The sequence below is a fragment of the Rosa rugosa genome, chromosome 6 (genome assembly GCF_958449725.1).
Source record: "Rosa rugosa chromosome 6, drRosRugo1.1, whole genome shotgun sequence".
Classification (NCBI taxonomy): Eukaryota; Viridiplantae; Streptophyta; class Magnoliopsida; order Rosales; family Rosaceae; genus Rosa; species Rosa rugosa.
This window is the reverse complement of record NC_084825.1, coordinates 41,905,736-41,924,263: the sequence shown is the minus strand read 5'-3', so window position 1 is coordinate 41,924,263 and position 18,528 is coordinate 41,905,736. Positions and strand designations below refer to the sequence as shown.

The 18,528-nt window shown below is 40.5% G+C and overlaps 1 protein-coding gene and 2 long non-coding RNA genes across 4 annotated transcripts; 1 reads left to right on the top strand and 2 right to left on the bottom strand.

Annotated features, from left to right (window-relative positions):
* Window positions 1-626: 626 nt before the first annotated feature.
* LOC133718642 (uncharacterized) lies at window positions 627-2,778 on the bottom strand. Of its 2 annotated transcripts, none has more exons than XR_009850438.1 (3): window positions 2,537-2,778; window positions 2,224-2,409; window positions 627-1,526 (listed from the first exon to the last, which is right to left on the bottom strand). It is a non-coding gene; the product is annotated as an uncharacterized LOC133718642 (long non-coding RNA). The 2 variants fall into 2 exon arrangements; XR_009850439.1 differs by having other exon boundaries at window positions 627-1,518.
* Window positions 2,779-10,552: 7,774 nt separating this feature from the next.
* LOC133713556 (uncharacterized) lies at window positions 10,553-13,311 on the top strand. The gene is made up of 4 exons (XM_062139594.1): window positions 10,553-12,122; window positions 12,204-12,322; window positions 12,427-12,753; window positions 12,864-13,311. Exons 1-4 carry the CDS (start codon window positions 11,801-11,803, stop codon window positions 13,047-13,049), a joined length of 954 nt encoding a protein of 317 aa, XP_061995578.1. The 5' UTR covers window positions 10,553-11,800; the 3' UTR covers window positions 13,050-13,311.
* A 1,509-nt stretch (window positions 13,312-14,820) lies between these two features.
* Window positions 14,821-17,284, bottom strand: LOC133715574 (uncharacterized). The gene is made up of 2 exons (XR_009849129.1): window positions 16,063-17,284; window positions 14,821-15,718 (listed from the first exon to the last, which is right to left on the bottom strand). It is a non-coding gene; the product is annotated as an uncharacterized LOC133715574 (long non-coding RNA).
* Window positions 17,285-18,528: the final 1,244 nt, after the last annotated feature.

Genomic DNA, 18,528 nt, shown 5'->3' with positions numbered 1-18,528 from the left:
TTCAAAAACCTCAAAAGTAAAAACCCGCGTTAAAACGATTTTCCGCTAAAACTTCCCTTTTTCGGTCAAAAGCGTCTTTCCGACAAAACACATTTCAAAGTCGGTGCGGGTTTAAGAACTTAAATAGTAAGCATCGAAAACCAAAACTTTTGAACAGTAACGGGAAGTCAAACCTTTTTACCAAATCGCCTTTCAAAGCACTTTCGCTTTTGGCCCCTTTTTTCGAAATCTCCTTTCGGAAACACCTTTAAAACCCGCTTGTGAACCGTTTTCACAAAATCCTTTTTCCGAAAACTTTCTCAAACGTTTTTCGAAACTTGGTCTTCAAAACCGAAGTCAAACAGTTTCAAGTCAAAGGTTCAGAAACACGTTCTCAAACAAGCATTTCCGAAGTCGACTTTTTACCAGGACTTGGAAATTTTCACGAGCCGACAGAAACTTTTTCGGGTATCAGAGGTTTTTAAATCGTTGAAATTGAAAACTCGGAAGCATTGCTCTGATACCACTTTCTGTAACGCCCCAAGCTGCACCTCACCAGCTTAAGCACGTCACAGTGCCGCGAGTCTCTAAAACGTAAACCGAACGCTCAATTTACATCCTAGACAACCGCTAGGCATTTTGTTTGAAAACTTTTTGTAAAAACACAGCGGAAGCTACAAATATTTTTGAGGTGAAAAACTTGAGTTGCTGAAATCTATTTCATTCGTCCAGAACTTGGATAAAGGCTCACCCAAGGTTTGAATTTCACTTGAAGAGAATTCAACTAAATGATGACACGAGACTAGATAACATCAGGTTCGAGAAATAGAATTTAGAATAAGGTCCACACGGTAATTTACCGAACTTGTTCTGCACACCCAGCTCCATCCGCTATTGTCCCGTCACCAGTGCACAGTACCTGCATCCATACTGTTGTAGGGGTGAGCTTTCGTCCTCGCTGCTCAACAGGAACTCTACCTCAACTAGACTTAAAACCAATAAACAAATATTTGGGCTGCCCAGTATGAAAACATATTTAAACCAAATATTTAAAAGAACGACAAACTTTAATGTTTTTCAACTTGAAAACCGATGCATGATGCTTAAATAAATACGGCGCCAAATCCAAGTATTACCTGATGGCCGGTCCCATAGACCCACTACACGACCTTACCTCAAATTAATTTATCACCAGGTAAGCGTAGCGAGAGCGTCCACTACCTAGCTACACACACGTACCGGGCCCGTCACTACAATCGGAATACCCGGACGACCGGCGTAACTAACCCTCCGGAGGTTAAGGGGATCGAACCCAAGGAAGTCAGAGCCACCCTTCGCTCTCAAGCCATCACACATTTTCTCACAGATTGGTTAGTATGCATTGCATTTTACATAACCAACCCATACCACTTATCATGCATCACATTAATAAAATATAAAAGAAAATCACCAACCGAGGAGAGTCCTGAATCCCTACCTGGATTCCGATGCTTTCTCTCACGTACTCCGAGAGTCGCGAACCTTCCGTTCCTCGGGTAACTGGAGTCCTAGATTCCGACATTTCGACCGTTAATAACCCATTGAACAATTATATGAAATATCGACGATTAATAAATCGTCCAACCAACCTTTCCTGGTTTGACCAGGATTGACCACAGTTTGACCAACCTTTGACCAATCACCACAAATTCGATAATTATCCCAATTACCGAATATTTTATCATTTTTAGATTTTTCACCAATCATAACCATATCAAGATGTTTCTCAAGTCAACACAGTTTCCTTTTCAATTAGGTGCACCCTGAAAATTACTAAGGGCACCCAACATTAAACTTGAACCATGATTAGCATTCTATTTAATGGTGTAACTTTCAGCATCCAGATCCCATGATAAACAAAACCATGATTATGCCATATTGAAAATACCATGGCATACCCTGGAAAATTTCCTTGACCAATAGTCAAACAAAAGGGAATCACCACGTACAATTCAACCTCACATGTCTAATTAACAATCAAGCTTGATCACCTTTAATTCCAATCAGAAAGCAACAACCCAATCTAGACACACACTATCAGTTTACCAACTCATCCAGGTTTCCAATTAACCCCAATTCCTTTTTAATTCACAACAAACCAAAATCACCTCCCTCAACATAATTTCACGGTAAGCATGCAAACGCATGCAATCAATTCCAGCCGCAAATAAATTCGCAGAACCCTTAAAACAAATTCCAACTAACCTTGTGATCAAAGTAGATGAAGAACAGAACCCATATTGCAGGTCTGCTCCCTGGCGGACGAACACAGCAAGACGATCTCCAGCTTAATCAATTCTGGGTTCGTCAACTCAGCCTAGCCAATACAATCACCCCTTTGAGTTCCAGGATTAGAATCGCTATCGGAGACGATTCAAAACTCCGGAAACGCTGCCGGAAACCGGATTTGCAGTGAGGTCCGACGACACCCAAAAACACAATCTCATCAGAACCTATTCGAATTCGAAAACTGATTATACCCAGATGTAGAGAATGAAGAGGAGAAGGATTTCCTCACCTCATGCAGCTTAATCTGTCGCCGGAAATCACCGGAAAACTACCAAGGTTGCAGCAGCTTCTCGACGTCGTACCGTCGCCATCAGTCATCAAATGGACGATATGAGGCCAGCGACGCATCGGCGATGAAGAGAGGAAACGAACGTGGGTCGTCTGCCGTCGTTTCGTCGCCGGAAACGAAAATTCCGGTTGGGTCCTACTATCGGGTCGTCGAGTCGTCGATCCGGGTCGAGAGCTCTGGAATCCTCCGGAGCCATCTGGATCGTTCACTCTCATCTGCCACTATTTATAGCCCAACCTGAGTCTGATCCAACGGCCGAGATCAAGCGGTGGTTAATTAACGGCCCAGATTGCATCAGGACAAATTCTATTTATTTAAAATGAATTTCCATAATTTCCAAACTTCGGAAATTCATTATAAACACTTCGGGTGTCCGAAAAATTCCCCAAAAATTCCCACGAACTCGTCGTGTCGTGTACTTTATTGTCCAACTCCTAAATTGAGGATTTCACTTTATGAAAATTTCTGAAAATTTCCTCGAGCATCTTAACATTTATCGAGATCGTAAATAAATAACTTGACGAACGATCTCAATTTAAGCTCGATAAATTTTCCGGGGCCCACAGTTCCACCCCCCTTAAATAAATTTCGTCCTCGAAATTTCCTGATTGGTCAAATGGTCAACAATACTTTACTTTTCATGTTGGACTCCAGTACCCATAACTATTTCTCAGTCTAATTTCTTGTGGTACAATTCGACTATTACTAGTCATACATATCAACACCGGAGCTAGCATTTCTCTTTACCAAGTGTTCCTCAGTTATCACCAACAGGATACACTTTGCTCCGCTATTTTTCACTTTTCTGTAACCACAAGACCTTTTGTTAGAACAACTGGACTGAGTGATTAAAAATCTCATTACTCTCCTCATCACACTGCCATACTTGGCATTTTCACAGACAATTTATGTCTATACCAAATGAAACTGGGTAACTACCAACCCTGTTACCCTAACTCAATATTGCCACTGCTGGCAACTCATAGCCGATTCACGTCTTCATTCAATTCCCGCTCATTACAAACACAACGTCCCGGGAATTGCAGTTTTGTCCAAAAGACATACTTAAGTACTCGTAGTCAAATACACCTACCCGTAGGTAAAATTATGTTCTTCACGCGGGACCTATGTCAATTATGAGAGCAAGTCGACGTAGTCGCCGCGACTCATAGCTTCTGGTGACCATTAACGTCCAATGGAAAACACTCTGTTAACAATTCACTGGTCGTCACTAACATGGAATTCGCGATTCATCGTGGAAGACATATCTGTCCTCAAAAGGACAAACACTTGCGAAGTTGGCTTAGCATCCGTCTTTCTAATCAAGCTATACGGGAAAAGCACGACGGAACCTAACAGCCGATTTCTAAAAGTTATTCCACAAATTTCCACGTGACGAAACTTTACAAATTTTCTCGTAGTGCACCCGAGTTCGTTACGTATTCGTTTGTGACTACCACTTTGGCTAACGCAATCACTTCACGAACTCGAAGGCGAAGTACTCCTACCAATCACGTGGATGATATGCGTCGTGTTAACAACATCGAATCATGTTGCCCTACTTGCAACAGTCGCGTGCTAATGGATCTTTGGACACTAGTTCGTCGAGCTGATGATCAGTCTTGAAAATAAGCTTCAACAAGTGCTTCCGTCACTATCCGACGAAATTCGAGGATCACCGTTAAAGGTTCACCTCTTGAAGACTGAAGGCTCGCACGCTTCCACACATAGCACAGCGTTGATCTCGAAAGCATCGCCAAAATTAGAGAAGCTGATGGTTAAACAACCATGAACAGCAATCGTAACGTACTTGACGTCAAATCACTTTTCCAGGTCACACGTCGTTCAGACCATGTCAAGTTATGTTGCTGAAGTCGCAAGTCGCGTTCCTGATGGTGACAACGCAAGCTTTCTACCCTTTCGTTCTTTGCACGTCTCCTTCTTGCCTTTCGGTTGCCAAACATCTAGTAGTGTAGAGAATATCCTCCCTTACTACAGTTTACGTTGAACTTGATTTATATGGATAAGCAACCGAAAACAATACCAAAACTTTGCTTTGCAAATTTCCTAAGAAAAGGAATTTGAGCTCTAGGAAATTTCAAATGATTTCCAATACCACAACTCTAAACTTCCAAGAAGGGAAGAGAAAGGAAGTGAAAATTTTTACCAAAACAACTTGCAGAGAAGTTTTCAAATTTTCCTTTCTCGTAAAGCAGATTTGGAAAAATGGCCACGACTTCATGTCCAGTCGAAATGAAGTGAAACTTTCCAGATCATTGGCAAAGATGCCAAACATTGTTGTGTTAAAATTTCAAAATTTCGGAGCTCTGGAAGTCATTAGAAATTGATTCCAAAGTTGTTGAAACGGGAAAATCAGCAGAACCTAAGGTTAAAAATCTCAGCTTTGAGACTGATTCAGAGGGTTAAAATTTATCACCTTTGGGTGAAATTTATTGAAATTGCAAACAATTCTGAAAATAACTCGAAATACTTTTGAACCCGCAAAACCTTTTCAAACACAAGATTTTCTAAACCTTGGAAACAACTCAAATGGAGAAGTCTAAATGTTGAACTAGCATGATTACAACCACAACCAGAACGTCAGAGAATTGATAAACAAAATCAACCAAAGGAAGAAAATAAAAGTCAACGTAACTATTTACAAGGAAGAAATACCCGCAGTCCTTCTAGGATCCTTACCGGTAACACGTGTTGTTGTAAATGGCCAGAATCCCAGAGAGTCGCTTACCCTTCCTTGAAATACGTTTTACTTGATGACCTTTCACCAAGAGTCAAGCCGTTTGGTCCACGGAACAAAGTAGCCTTATTTCCACATACGTATGCGAATCTCGACGTCCAAAAACTCGAGTCAACTATAGCCATAAGTGACATGGAGTTTCTGCCGCATATACGAGTGAGTCGAAGAAACATAATTCGAGAAGTCGCCACAGAGGTCGCACAGTGGACACACACCTCTTTTCCTTCTTTCCTTATGATACACTTCTGGCCCATGCTAAATACGCATTAACTTGCTAAAGCATTTCCGAGGAGGTCTACACACTACATAAGGTGACCTTAGTCAACCTATAAATCTTCTAATCGCGTAGCTTCCTCGTCTACCCCAAAGCAACGCCTTATATGGTACCACTCGCCGAAACCATGCTTTCAGATTTTACAATCCTAAAATTCCACAAGCAACGTTAAATGGCGAGTACTAAAGCACAATTAAATCTCTCTTACTTAATTTCGAAGCCGACAGGTCTAAGCGAGGAATTTCATTTTGTTGTTCAGTAGATTAAGTAGCTGAAGATCCACTTTTCCCTGACTCATTCCCCTGAGGCACGAGAAGCGTCAACGAGTTGCGCTCGACAGGATCTTCCCGAAATAATGATTCAAATCCCTCGAGAGTTCTCAAATGACATTTCAAGTCAAGTCTAACATGAGAGCAACAATCAACATCACTCAGACAACTAAAAGAAATTCACAAGACAGTTGTCCAAACATCCACTATGCTTATAGGGACCCAAAGTTTGTCGTTCACGTACCTTTTTCTTTTTACTTTTACCTCATACTGGGCCCACGTAATCTTTATGGCGGTCTGTGCACTGTGGAGGAGCTTTGGGTGGCAATACTCATTCAGATTCAAAGAACAAATAAAAGGATGAACATTAACTGGACTCGATAAAGATTACAAGACAAATGCAACATCGAGTCTTACCAACAATATTTCAATGAACAGGATTCACGTGATTATGCACAATTTGGAAGTGAATCCATAACCAATTCAACACAATGTATAAACATACAACAGTTGGACTTGAAAAGATGATGAGACAAATCACAACAATCGAGTCTATGGAAGAAATCAAGTAAACTAGACTCGACAAGATATCCAAGGAAGAATCAATTAGCAAGTCCAACTTCAATAGCAATAAGCACAATTTTTAATGAACCAGATTCACTGAACAAAGCGATGGCAAACAACCAAATCGGTAAGTGAATCCAACAATATAACAACATTCAAAAGGATAGAAAATCACGCAACCACAATTTCAATTACAAAGACAAGTCGGAACATAAGTCAACCCTTCGAATAAGGGATAACGATTTTTCGGATTAAGGAATCCAAAAAGAAAACAAACAATAGTTCCGACGACTGACAACACGTCGAAGTTTCGGAGAATAACTCCAGAGTCATTTATTTGTCGCGAGTTGTATTCAGTAATTAACAACATTCAACCTCAGTATACATTAGGGGGATCCGGTGGCCAGTCGGGCCCTAAACCGCGTGAAGAGTTGTAATTATATGAACACACACTAGCAACAATCATTTCTCACTACGAATAAGTGAACCGGAATTTCATGGTAAAGAAATTCCTGAAATCTCCCACGTAACCGGAAATCAAGACTCTAGACAAACTTCAAAAAAACTGTTTAAAACAGTGCAATGTTTTGTTCAAAAACCTCAAAAGTAAAAACCCGCGTTAAAACGATTTTCCGCTAAAACTTCCCTTTTTCGGTCAAAAGCGTCTTTCCGACAAAACACATTTCAAAGTCGGTGCGGGTTTAAGAACTTAAATAGTAAGCATCGAAAACCAAAACTTTTGAACAGTAACGGGAAGTCAAACCTTTTTACCAAATCGCCTTTCAAAGCACTTTCGCTTTTGGCCCCTTTTTTCGAAATCTCCTTTCGGAAACACCTTTAAAACCCGCTTGTGAACCGTTTTCACAAAATCCTTTTTCCGAAAACTTTCTCAAACGTTTTTCGAAACTTGGTCTTCAAAACCGAAGTCAAACAGTTTCAAGTCAAAGGTTCAGAAACACGTTCTCAAACAAGCATTTCCGAAGTCGACTTTTTACCAGGACTTGGAAATTTTCACGAGCCGACAGAAACTTTTTCGGGTATCAGAGGTTTTTAAATCGTTGAAATTGAAAACTCGGAAGCATTGCTCTGATACCACTTTCTGTAACGCCCCAAGCTGCACCTCACCAGCTTAAGCACGTCACAGTGCCGCGAGTCTCTAAAACGTAAACCGAACGCTCAATTTACATCCTAGACAACCGCTAGGCATTTTGTTTGAAAACTTTTTGTAAAAACACAGCGGAAGCTACAAATATTTTTGAGGTGAAAAACTTGAGTTGCTGAAATCTATTTCATTCGTCCAGAACTTGGATAAAGGCTCACCCAAGGTTTGAATTTCACTTGAAGAGAATTCAACTAAATGATGACACGAGACTAGATAACATCAGGTTCGAGAAATAGAATTTAGAATAAGGTCCACACGGTAATTTACCGAACTTGTTCTGCACACCCAGCTCCATCCGCTATTGTCCCGTCACCAGTGCACAGTACCTGCATCCATACTGTTGTAGGGGTGAGCTTTCGTCCTCGCTGCTCAACAGGAACTCTACCTCAACTAGACTTAAAACCAATAAACAAATATTTGGGCTGCCCAGTATGAAAACATATTTAAACCAAATATTTAAAAGAACGACAAACTTTAATGTTTTTCAACTTGAAAACCGATGCATGATGCTTAAATAAATACGGCGCCAAATCCAAGTATTACCTGATGGCCGGTCCCATAGACCCACTACACGACCTTACCTCAAATTAATTTATCACCAGGTAAGCGTAGCGAGAGCGTCCACTACCTAGCTACACACACGTACCGGGCCCGTCACTACAATCGGAATACCCGGACGACCGGCGTAACTAACCCTCCGGAGGTTAAGGGGATCGAACCCAAGGAAGTCAGAGCCACCCTTCGCTCTCAAGCCATCACACATTTTCTCACAGATTGGTTAGTATGCATTGCATTTTACATAACCAACCCATACCACTTATCATGCATCACATTAATAAAATATAAAAGAAAATCACCAACCGAGGAGAGTCCTGAATCCCTACCTGGATTCCGATGCTTTCTCTCACGTACTCCGAGAGTCGCGAACCTTCCGTTCCTCGGGTAACTGGAGTCCTAGATTCCGACATTTCGACCGTTAATAACCCATTGAACAATTATATGAAATATCGACGATTAATAAATCGTCCAACCAACCTTTCCTGGTTTGACCAGGATTGACCACAGTTTGACCAACCTTTGACCAATCACCACAAATTCGATAATTATCCCAATTACCGAATATTTTATCATTTTTAGATTTTTCACCAATCATAACCATATCAAGATGTTTCTCAAGTCAACACAGTTTCCTTTTCAATTAGGTGCACCCTGAAAATTACTAAGGGCACCCAACATTAAACTTGAACCATGATTAGCATTCTATTTAATGGTGTAACTTTCAGCATCCAGATCCCATGATAAACAAAACCATGATTATGCCATATTGAAAATACCATGGCATACCCTGGAAAATTTCCTTGACCAATAGTCAAACAAAAGGGAATCACCACGTACAATTCAACCTCACATGTCTAATTAACAATCAAGCTTGATCACCTTTAATTCCAATCAGAAAGCAACAACCCAATCTAGACACACACTATCAGTTTACCAACTCATCCAGGTTTCCAATTAACCCCAATTCCTTTTTAATTCACAACAAACCAAAATCACCTCCCTCAACATAATTTCACGGTAAGCATGCAAACGCATGCAATCAATTCCAGCCGCAAATAAATTCGCAGAACCCTTAAAACAAATTCCAACTAACCTTGTGATCAAAGTAGATGAAGAACAGAACCCATATTGCAGGTCTGCTCCCTGGCGGACGAACACAGCAAGACGATCTCCAGCTTAATCAATTCTGGGTTCGTCAACTCAGCCTAGCCAATACAATCACCCCTTTGAGTTCCAGGATTAGAATCGCTATCGGAGACGATTCAAAACTCCGGAAACGCTGCCGGAAACCGGATTTGCAGTGAGGTCCGACGACACCCAAAAACACAATCTCATCAGAACCTATTCGAATTCGAAAACTGATTATACCCAGATGTAGAGAATGAAGAGGAGAAGGATTTCCTCACCTCATGCAGCTTAATCTGTCGCCGGAAATCACCGGAAAACTACCAAGGTTGCAGCAGCTTCTCGACGTCGTACCGTCGCCATCAGTCATCAAATGGACGATATGAGGCCAGCGACGCATCGGCGATGAAGAGAGGAAACGAACGTGGGTCGTCTGCCGTCGTTTCGTCGCCGGAAACGAAAATTCCGGTTGGGTCCTACTATCGGGTCGTCGAGTCGTCGATCCGGGTCGAGAGCTCTGGAATCCTCCGGAGCCATCTGGATCGTTCACTCTCATCTGCCACTATTTATAGCCCAACCTGAGTCTGATCCAACGGCCGAGATCAAGCGGTGGTTAATTAACGGCCCAGATTGCATCAGGACAAATTCTATTTATTTAAAATGAATTTCCATAATTTCCAAACTTCGGAAATTCATTATAAACACTTCGGGTGTCCGAAAAATTCCCCAAAAATTCCCACGAACTCGTCGTGTCGTGTACTTTATTGTCCAACTCCTAAATTGAGGATTTCACTTTATGAAAATTTCTGAAAATTTCCTCGAGCATCTTAACATTTATCGAGATCGTAAATAAATAACTTGACGAACGATCTCAATTTAAGCTCGATAAATTTTCCGGGGCCCACATCCTTCGTACTCGTATATCATCGTATCAACTGATTTTCGAAATCAATAATTCTCATAATATTTTCTTAATCAGTCACTTCCCGAAAATCATTTCTCAACTCAATAACTCCTGAATAACTATCTCAAAAAATCTACTAAAAGCCCTCGGGAAGGAATTTCAATACTAATCTCGTAATTCATGAATAAATCCCGATAAATCAACGCTCAATAAACCATAAAACTCAATAATTCAAAACATAATTTAAATCTCAATTGGAATGAAATAATAATACTGCATGCATAATTAATTTAAAAACAAATGTCCACTCACAGTACTATTTAGGCGATCACGCATACGAGTTCCTTCATCGAGCAATAGTTCGGTATATCGCCCTGTACACAATTATAATTCGTGAATAACTATTCAACAATTAAATACGATTCTCAAAATCAAATCCTCATAAATCATCTCGCCACTTCTTCTCTGATTCAACCCAAATTTTACATCTAATACCAATTCGTTATCTTAAAGGTTCCAAGTCAGAACCAAGAGATATCCGACGCTCGGATTCTCGTAAATCGATAATCGAAATCCTAAATTCCCAGAAATTCATAATCAATTAAAAACTTCTCCAATTCCAACTAAATTCACATATTCAACCTCTACAAAAATTATAGAATTTAACTAGCTAAAAAAAAACAAAATATAAATCACTGTTCATACACCGCACTATTCACCCGTCGTACTATTCATGCGGCGGCCAACTCCTCCTCCGGCCACCAAATTTCATCCACAGCATCATCTCAACATTTCCAATAACTTTCTCAACTGTGACAAAGTCAGAAAATACCTTGAAGTAGCCGAACAATTAAGCACTCCCAAGTACAGTGAAATTTTCCAATTATGCTTTCTTCCTCCATGCTTCGATCTGGGTTATGAAACTTGGCAAGCATGAAGAGAGGCTCAAGGCGCTTCTAATGGACCTGGGTTTATGACCGGAGGTGGCCGGAAATCGGCGTCGACCAATTTGCTACAGTAAAAAATGTTGGCTTCGATCTCCACATTTCCGGCCAAATCGTCGTAAACAACTCCCACATGCGTAATAAGGAGGAGGAGACAAGTCTATCGATGCTCGCAGCTCGCCATTTGGTGGCCTAGAGGTGGTGAAAGAGGAGGTTGCAGAAGAGAGAAAGAGAGAGTTGCAGAAGAGAGACTGAGAGAGCACGGGGGAAGGAGAGAAAAAAGAAAGAAAAGTTACCCGGCCACAGTAACTTTTCAAATTTATACCAATCTACCATAAACAGTAACTTTCATATTTCGCTTATAACTTTCGCATACGAACTCCGATTTTTACGTACCACATATGCACACGCTCGGTTTAACGTACTCTACAACTTTCATGAAGAACATTTTCTCAAATTTTGATCCAAACAAAAAAAGTCAACTTTTAGGGCCCCCTAAAAGCATTGAAACGACAGTAAAAGTTGTTTACCGTCCAAATGACTAGTAAACCGGTGAATTCGGGTTCGGGACGTCACAGTTTTGGATGTCTACATTGTGTGTCTTTCTCCAAGAAGGCTGTTTGTTTATGATTGGGAGATAGATGCAATGGATGAAGAAGTCGATCACTCGCTATACTTTGGGCATTTCATTGAAGATCTCCCTTTGTCTTCACTTGAAGCAGAGGACCTGGACCCAGTTGGAAACAGGGCTGATGGTGATGCAGTTGCTGCTATATATAGAAAAGGATGGAGCCCTGATGAGTTTGTTGCTGAATGGTATACACAACAGAAATATCTTGAGGCATATGAGGTGGTTTTAAATCCCATAGCTGGTGTTGCTGAATGGGAAAGGATAGAGAGGCCAGTTGCACCTCCACTGTATAGGAGGCAACCGGGAAGGCCAAAAACCAAGAGGACCAAAGAACCAGGTATTTAATTACATTCAATTCATTTTTGATGGGGACTTTGTATATGTTATGTCATCACTACATTGTACTTGTAATGTTTAGGTGAGGAACCACCACCTGCTGGGACTGAAGTGCTACCGAAGAGCTACTATTCTCAAATTAAGTGTGGAAGATGTGGGAATAGAGGGCACAACAAGAGGACTTGTTTAAGAAGAAGCCAGGTATAACATGCTCTATTACCAATCATTTTCAATACTTGTGCTCGTGGACTGTTTTATGGGAATATATGTTGCATCATTGTATGATTTTAAATGGATCCATGCAGGTTGTGAACCAAGAAGCTGACCCTCAAATTGCAGAGGATAATGTTTCTGAGGAAGTTGCAGTTCCTAATGTTCAACCACAGATGGCTGAAGAAAACCCACCTCAACTCAACATTCCAGAAAATACAGAACTGCCAGATGAAGGATCAAATTATGATAATGCAGAGCATGTGTTTTCTCAAGCATCATCAGTTCTGCAAAGCATGGTGAATGACAATCAGAATGTCAATCTCAATGTGAATGTGAATGTGACTGTTGAGCAAGGAGGTGATGATGGGAATACTCTACTTCCTAAAAAAAATGGCAATGTGGTGCCGCCAGCTGCACAGGTAAGCTATTTGCAGTTATGTATTTCTGTGCTTTTTTATCTTGGTTGGGACTTTGCATATTTTTATACTTTGGATGCAGCTCATTAGCTTGTATATTCACTCTTTTGTAGACTGAACCAAGGAATGAGAGATCAACAGCCATGCCTGGTAGCTCGGGAAAGAGATTCAGGAGGATTGCAGGGAGAAAGACACCTAGGAAATCACCCAGACTTGCTTCAAAATCTGTTTCTGCATCTGCATCGACAGTTGTTCCGGGTTCAAAACCCAAACTCCAAATGGCCTTGTGGAAGCCCTAAATGTATCTTCTTAGGAACCAAGTTATGGTATAATTGCCAGCTTATACCCCCTGTTATTGTGGCATTTGTTATCCTATGTTATGTTACAAATGCCATTGGGTTTTATAGAGCTTTTGTGTAACAGGGGGTTTTTGGTTTGAACAATTTGGCTGCCATAATGGTAATGATGTAGTTTGAACCAATGTTATCTATCTTAATTAAGTACTTTGACTTGGATGGTTTTGTGTTGGTTTCGGTTTTCTGGTATGGATATCCTTATTTTCTGCAGATTTTACTTTATTATTTGGATGGTTTTGTGTTGGTTTCGGTTTTCTGGTATGGATATCCTTATTTTCTGCAGATTGTTTCGGTTTTCTGGTATGGATATCCTTATTTTCTGCAGATTACTTTATTATTCGGATGGTTTTGTGAATGTTTTGGTTTTCTGGTATGGAGATCCTTATTTTCTGCAGATTACTTTATTTTTCCACTTTCCCCTGGCCTTTCTAGGGTAGGGTCAACAAATTGGTTGCTTTATAGGGTAGGGTCAACAAATTGGTTGCTTTATAGAGGATTTTTGGCGGGAAACATGGAGACCGGCCATTGTATGGAGGCAGCAAAAAGGAAGGAATTGGAGGGAAAATCCGTACAGACGATTTTACCCCTAAAAAAAGGCCAAGTTGCAGAGATTTAAACGGCGTTAGTGACTGTGTGTCTACAAAGTGAGTTGGGATCGGGAGTCCGTGTACCAAAATGATTGTTTTGAAAATTTATGTATTAGTTTTATTAGTGGCATTTACTTGATGTACTGTTTGCAAAATTTTCCCTAATTATTAATATAATTTTTTGTGTTACTTTTTGAGTTTTTTTTTTTTTTATATATGTTACTTTTTGAGTTTTTGTAATGTAATTTGCACAAAAAATTTAATTCAACAAGGGTCGACCATTTTGTATTAGTCGAACCACAGCCGTCCTTCTATGGACATGTGGTGGGCCTCAGTTGCTGACCCACATGAATGTTTGCGCGTAAGGCTCACCCATGCCATGCATGCTTTCTTTCTCCCATTTGCTTTTAGTCTCATCCACCTGCTGTGGGCCTAGCAGTCTCAATTTGAGGGAGAGCCCATAATCAAAAGTTGGTCTCAAAATAAGATTCGGCCCTAACAGGGAAATAAATTTGGGCTCATCATTAACTAGGGCAAAAAAAGAAATGGACAGATTGATTAGTTATAGGTGTTTGGGCCCAAAATGAGCATTTTGGCCTGACAAGGCGTGTCTTGGAGAAATTGAGCCAATGTCAGTGGCTCAAGCTATATATTATCGACAAGTTCAAAATATATTATTTAGAGGCTAAATAAAGTCTACCTGCATAATTATGGAAAGAAAAGGAAATGATGGAAGCATGGAAATGAAAAGTCAACTTTAGCATATTTTCCTACTTCGGCTAGGAGAAACCGAGCTAAATAAGGAAGGAAGGGCGGAAGACTAACCAAACGAAATCCAAATGAGCTAAAACTTTCCAGATTAATTCTAGACATCCCAAGGATCATTTCTTATGAAGAGTTCCAGAGCTAGTTTTGAGTGGAAAGCCTTCAAACAATCAGTCCAATTTTCTGCAGAAGCAAAACTGGAAAACTGGACCTGTAAGGAGTCCAGCAGCATTTCCGGCCCAACCACATGGAAGAAAGCTATGAAAATTTGCCACAATTATCTACACTCATTGTGGATCATTTGATATGAAGAAGTCGAAGGCCTATTTTGAGTTCTTGGTGGAGATATAGCTGCATCAAAATTGGAGCAGTAAGTGCTTAAACCTAACATTCCATTAGTGTTTAAGTGCTTAAACCTAACAATTCCATTAGTGTTTAAGTGCTCAAATCTAACCCATCATGATTTGTTTAAGGCCAACCACTATGGCTTGGTAGCCTATATATAGAGGCTACAACAAGTAACAATAGACAACACAATTCATCAATACAATCTCTAAGATTATCCAAGCCTCTCTAGAGCAACCTCTCTCTAAGAGCAACTCCTCTCCTTCTCTTACCGGTGATCACACTCCAGTCCTAGTCTTCTCAAGAGCCGACTGTCAGTGCCACCAAACCCTCTGTCAATGTGCTTCGGTCCTAGTCTCCTCGGGAGTCGACTGTAGTACCACGACACAACGGTTACGGAACCAGCTAAGCAAAGGTAACGCTCTCGCAAACCAGCCAAGCTAAAGTCACGCTTTAGCAAGTTCTCCCTACTTCCAAGTGATTTCGCACTGCTCGACCTACAACGTTGAGTATCAACTTGGTGATACAAGACAAAGTCCTCACCACGAGGCACAGAAGAATCCCGCGACGAAGTTGGTGCTCTCCTCGTCTACAGTCGCTCGAAAGAAGTCAGGTCAAGGGACACCCCAGACGACCGCACCCGAACGGTGCTGGCACGCCCGCGCAAGAAAAGAGACTGTTGACCAGCTCAAGAAAAACTAGAGCCAAACAATAGGGAAAAATTTTGTTTAATCCCTGTACTATGCCTCTCTCATCGTTTCAGTCCCTGACATTTTAATTTAATCTGAAAAGTCCATGAGGTCTCAATTTCCGTCTAATAGGTCCTCACCGTTAACATTCCGTCAAATTCGGCAGTTAACTTGCTGATGTGGAAATCCAAGCTACGCCACCTCAGCAATTTGCATGTCATGTAACCTGTAAATTGTCCAATATACCCCCTTTACATTTTCCCCCATTCTTCATGAAAACTCCCTCCAAATTGATTGAATTTTTCACTCCATACCCCCATTAATTTGCAGCGGCAACAGATAAAACATTTATTGAAACTCTAGTAAGAAACATAATTAAACACAATCAGATAAGACTCAGACTTGGCCATGACCAGAAAAATCAAGCTCCAGATTGAAATGCACGCAGAACCATTCAAACATAATTAAACACAATCAGTCACCATATCATTCTCATTCAGTTCTTTCGATCTCATGGCATACAACATTACCACTATAAGTAGAAATCCATATCTTTCATCAAAACATTACCTTCTTCATAATCATTCCAATTCCTCCCTTCTAGGTGGTAGTCTCAGCTAATTGTCCTTAACCCAAAACTCCATGTATTCATCTCCACCACAAAACAACATTCACAATAATCTCAATTTCCCAACAAAATCAAATTCACAGTTAAAGGCTTGGGTTTCTTACCCTATTTCAATGTTTTGTCGAGGCCAAAACTCCACGACGTATTGGAACTCGCTGTTTTCATCAGATCTTCATCCTTCCCTTAAGGCTTTATAAAAATCAAGACCAGAAGCTCTCCTTCCAATCTGAAGTCCATTGTTTCCTCCAAACCCAAAATTCAGATATTGCAAATCGAAGAACTAAACATCAGAAATCCACCAATTTCAAGGCTGGAACTCAATCAGATAATGAAAGAGGCTTCAGGGCTAGCTTACCAGAACGATTGGACTACGCCGGCATACACAGCGTAGCTATAGCAGTCCACATGCCAGCGTAGCTATAGCAGTCCAATTTCAAGGTGGTGCGTGTGGCGGCTCTGATCGAAACCGAAAGGCGGCGTCTTGGAAGCGTGTGGGTGTTAAGGTGCTTATTCTAATTATGGAAGTCGTTTAACTCGATTCGAGCTGGAGTTTGGAGAATGGAGAAGCACAGATTCGGCAAATCCGGCGACGGCGCGTACCGCGTTCCAACCAACAGTGCCACCACTAACCTGATCTACAGAAAGGCTGGATTGGCGGTCTCCTAGACAAGATATGGCAGGCCCAAAGTAATAGCTTCGAGTATGGCTCCGGCCGCTTTGAGAATCGCGGCTCCTTCGAAGACAACATTGCAACCGCAATGCCCACCCACATTTTCAACTCCGCCAATCACGTACCCCAACGTCGACTTGTGTGAATCGAATTGATTTAAATCTGGGTTTGGGTAACAAACATATTGATTTGGATTTGGGTAATCTGAATCCAAATCCTCAACCCCAAATCACCATATCCGAAAAAGGACCTTAGGGTTTTGGGCAAATCCGAGGATGTTTTTGGATGGTAAGCTGGGTAGTGGTGGTGGAGAGCTCGGTGGTGGTGGATTTTGCTCAACGCATGGCTCCGTTCGGTGGTGGCCGGTTGGGTGTAAACAAAAGAAAGAAAAGAGACAGAAAGAAATTAAAAAGAAAGAAAGAAGGAAGAATAGGGGCATAATGGACATTTTACCATCCACCTCGCTTACATGGCGCTGACGTGGCGTCTAATTGTGTGCCACGTCAGCTAGTTAACAGACTTATTAGACGGTGAGGACCTATTAGACAGAAATTGAGACCTCAAGGACCTTTCAGATTAAATTAGAATGTCAGAGACTGAAACGATGAGAGAGGCATAGTACAGGGACTAAACAAAATTTAGCCCTTAATTATATAAATTCTATTTTTATAATTTATCTCTACTACTATAATTGAAAGCTTCACCGAATGGTAGTTCCTCTATTGAGTTAATTGAAACAAATAAGTATAAGGGTTCTTATATTAAGAAGCAAAAAAAAAAAAAACTAGAGAGATAATTATTGAAAAGATACATGAGTAGTGGGAAATAACTGCATTCGTTCTAAATTCTAACGTCTAAAGCAAGTGGATAAACTGATAAACCAACATTAACCATTTCTACTATTGTTTTTACGTGATTTTGTGAGTCCATGTAGATGCACGAGTAAAAGGTATATTTAATGAAATGATATTCAAAGATCAAGAGGAATGATATTCTTCCTGCCTACAACTTCTACATGTCTTCGACATGTTTTTCCTTATAGCTATTGTAAGCTATACATAGCTAGGCGGATTTCTTTGAGTGCATATTTAATGCATACACATATGCATTAGTAAGCTATATCAGTTTTGTCATAGACAAAGCTTTAATGCTTTGTCTGGCAGTGGCGGAGCTAGAAATTTAAGTTTACTGGGGCACGAAAAGAAATTAATAATATTAAAATATAAAAAATCCGTTAAAATAACTCCAATGTGCTATTTATACTCGATGTTTTCTGCAACAGGATCTAATTTTATTTTCAAGTATTTTAACATCTTTGTAAAAAAAAAAAAATTATAATTGACAAAAAAATTAGCTAAGAATTGTTATTGATGTTAATAAAATATTTTTTAAATAATTTCGGTAATGGATTTAAAAATCTATAAGTAAAAAGAAAATATGAATAATTAATTATGTGATTGATGCCAAAAGTTTCAGAATTAGAGTACCTCTAATATGTATCTTAATATTAAATTATCAAAAGTTCAAGACCTAGGTCCAAAACCACGTGGTGTGGTGTGTTGGTCGAATGACCTAGTCTGGAACCCCCAGGTCTAGCGTTTGAATCCCAGCTCCATCCCGTGACCAGCAGATTTGAGGGACCCTTTGGGTTCGTGCGTCTGCGATGCAGTGGATTAGTCTGGCTTTGCCAGGCTTTCTCCGCATTGTCGGTGCAGGTGTCCTAGCGCTGGGATACTAC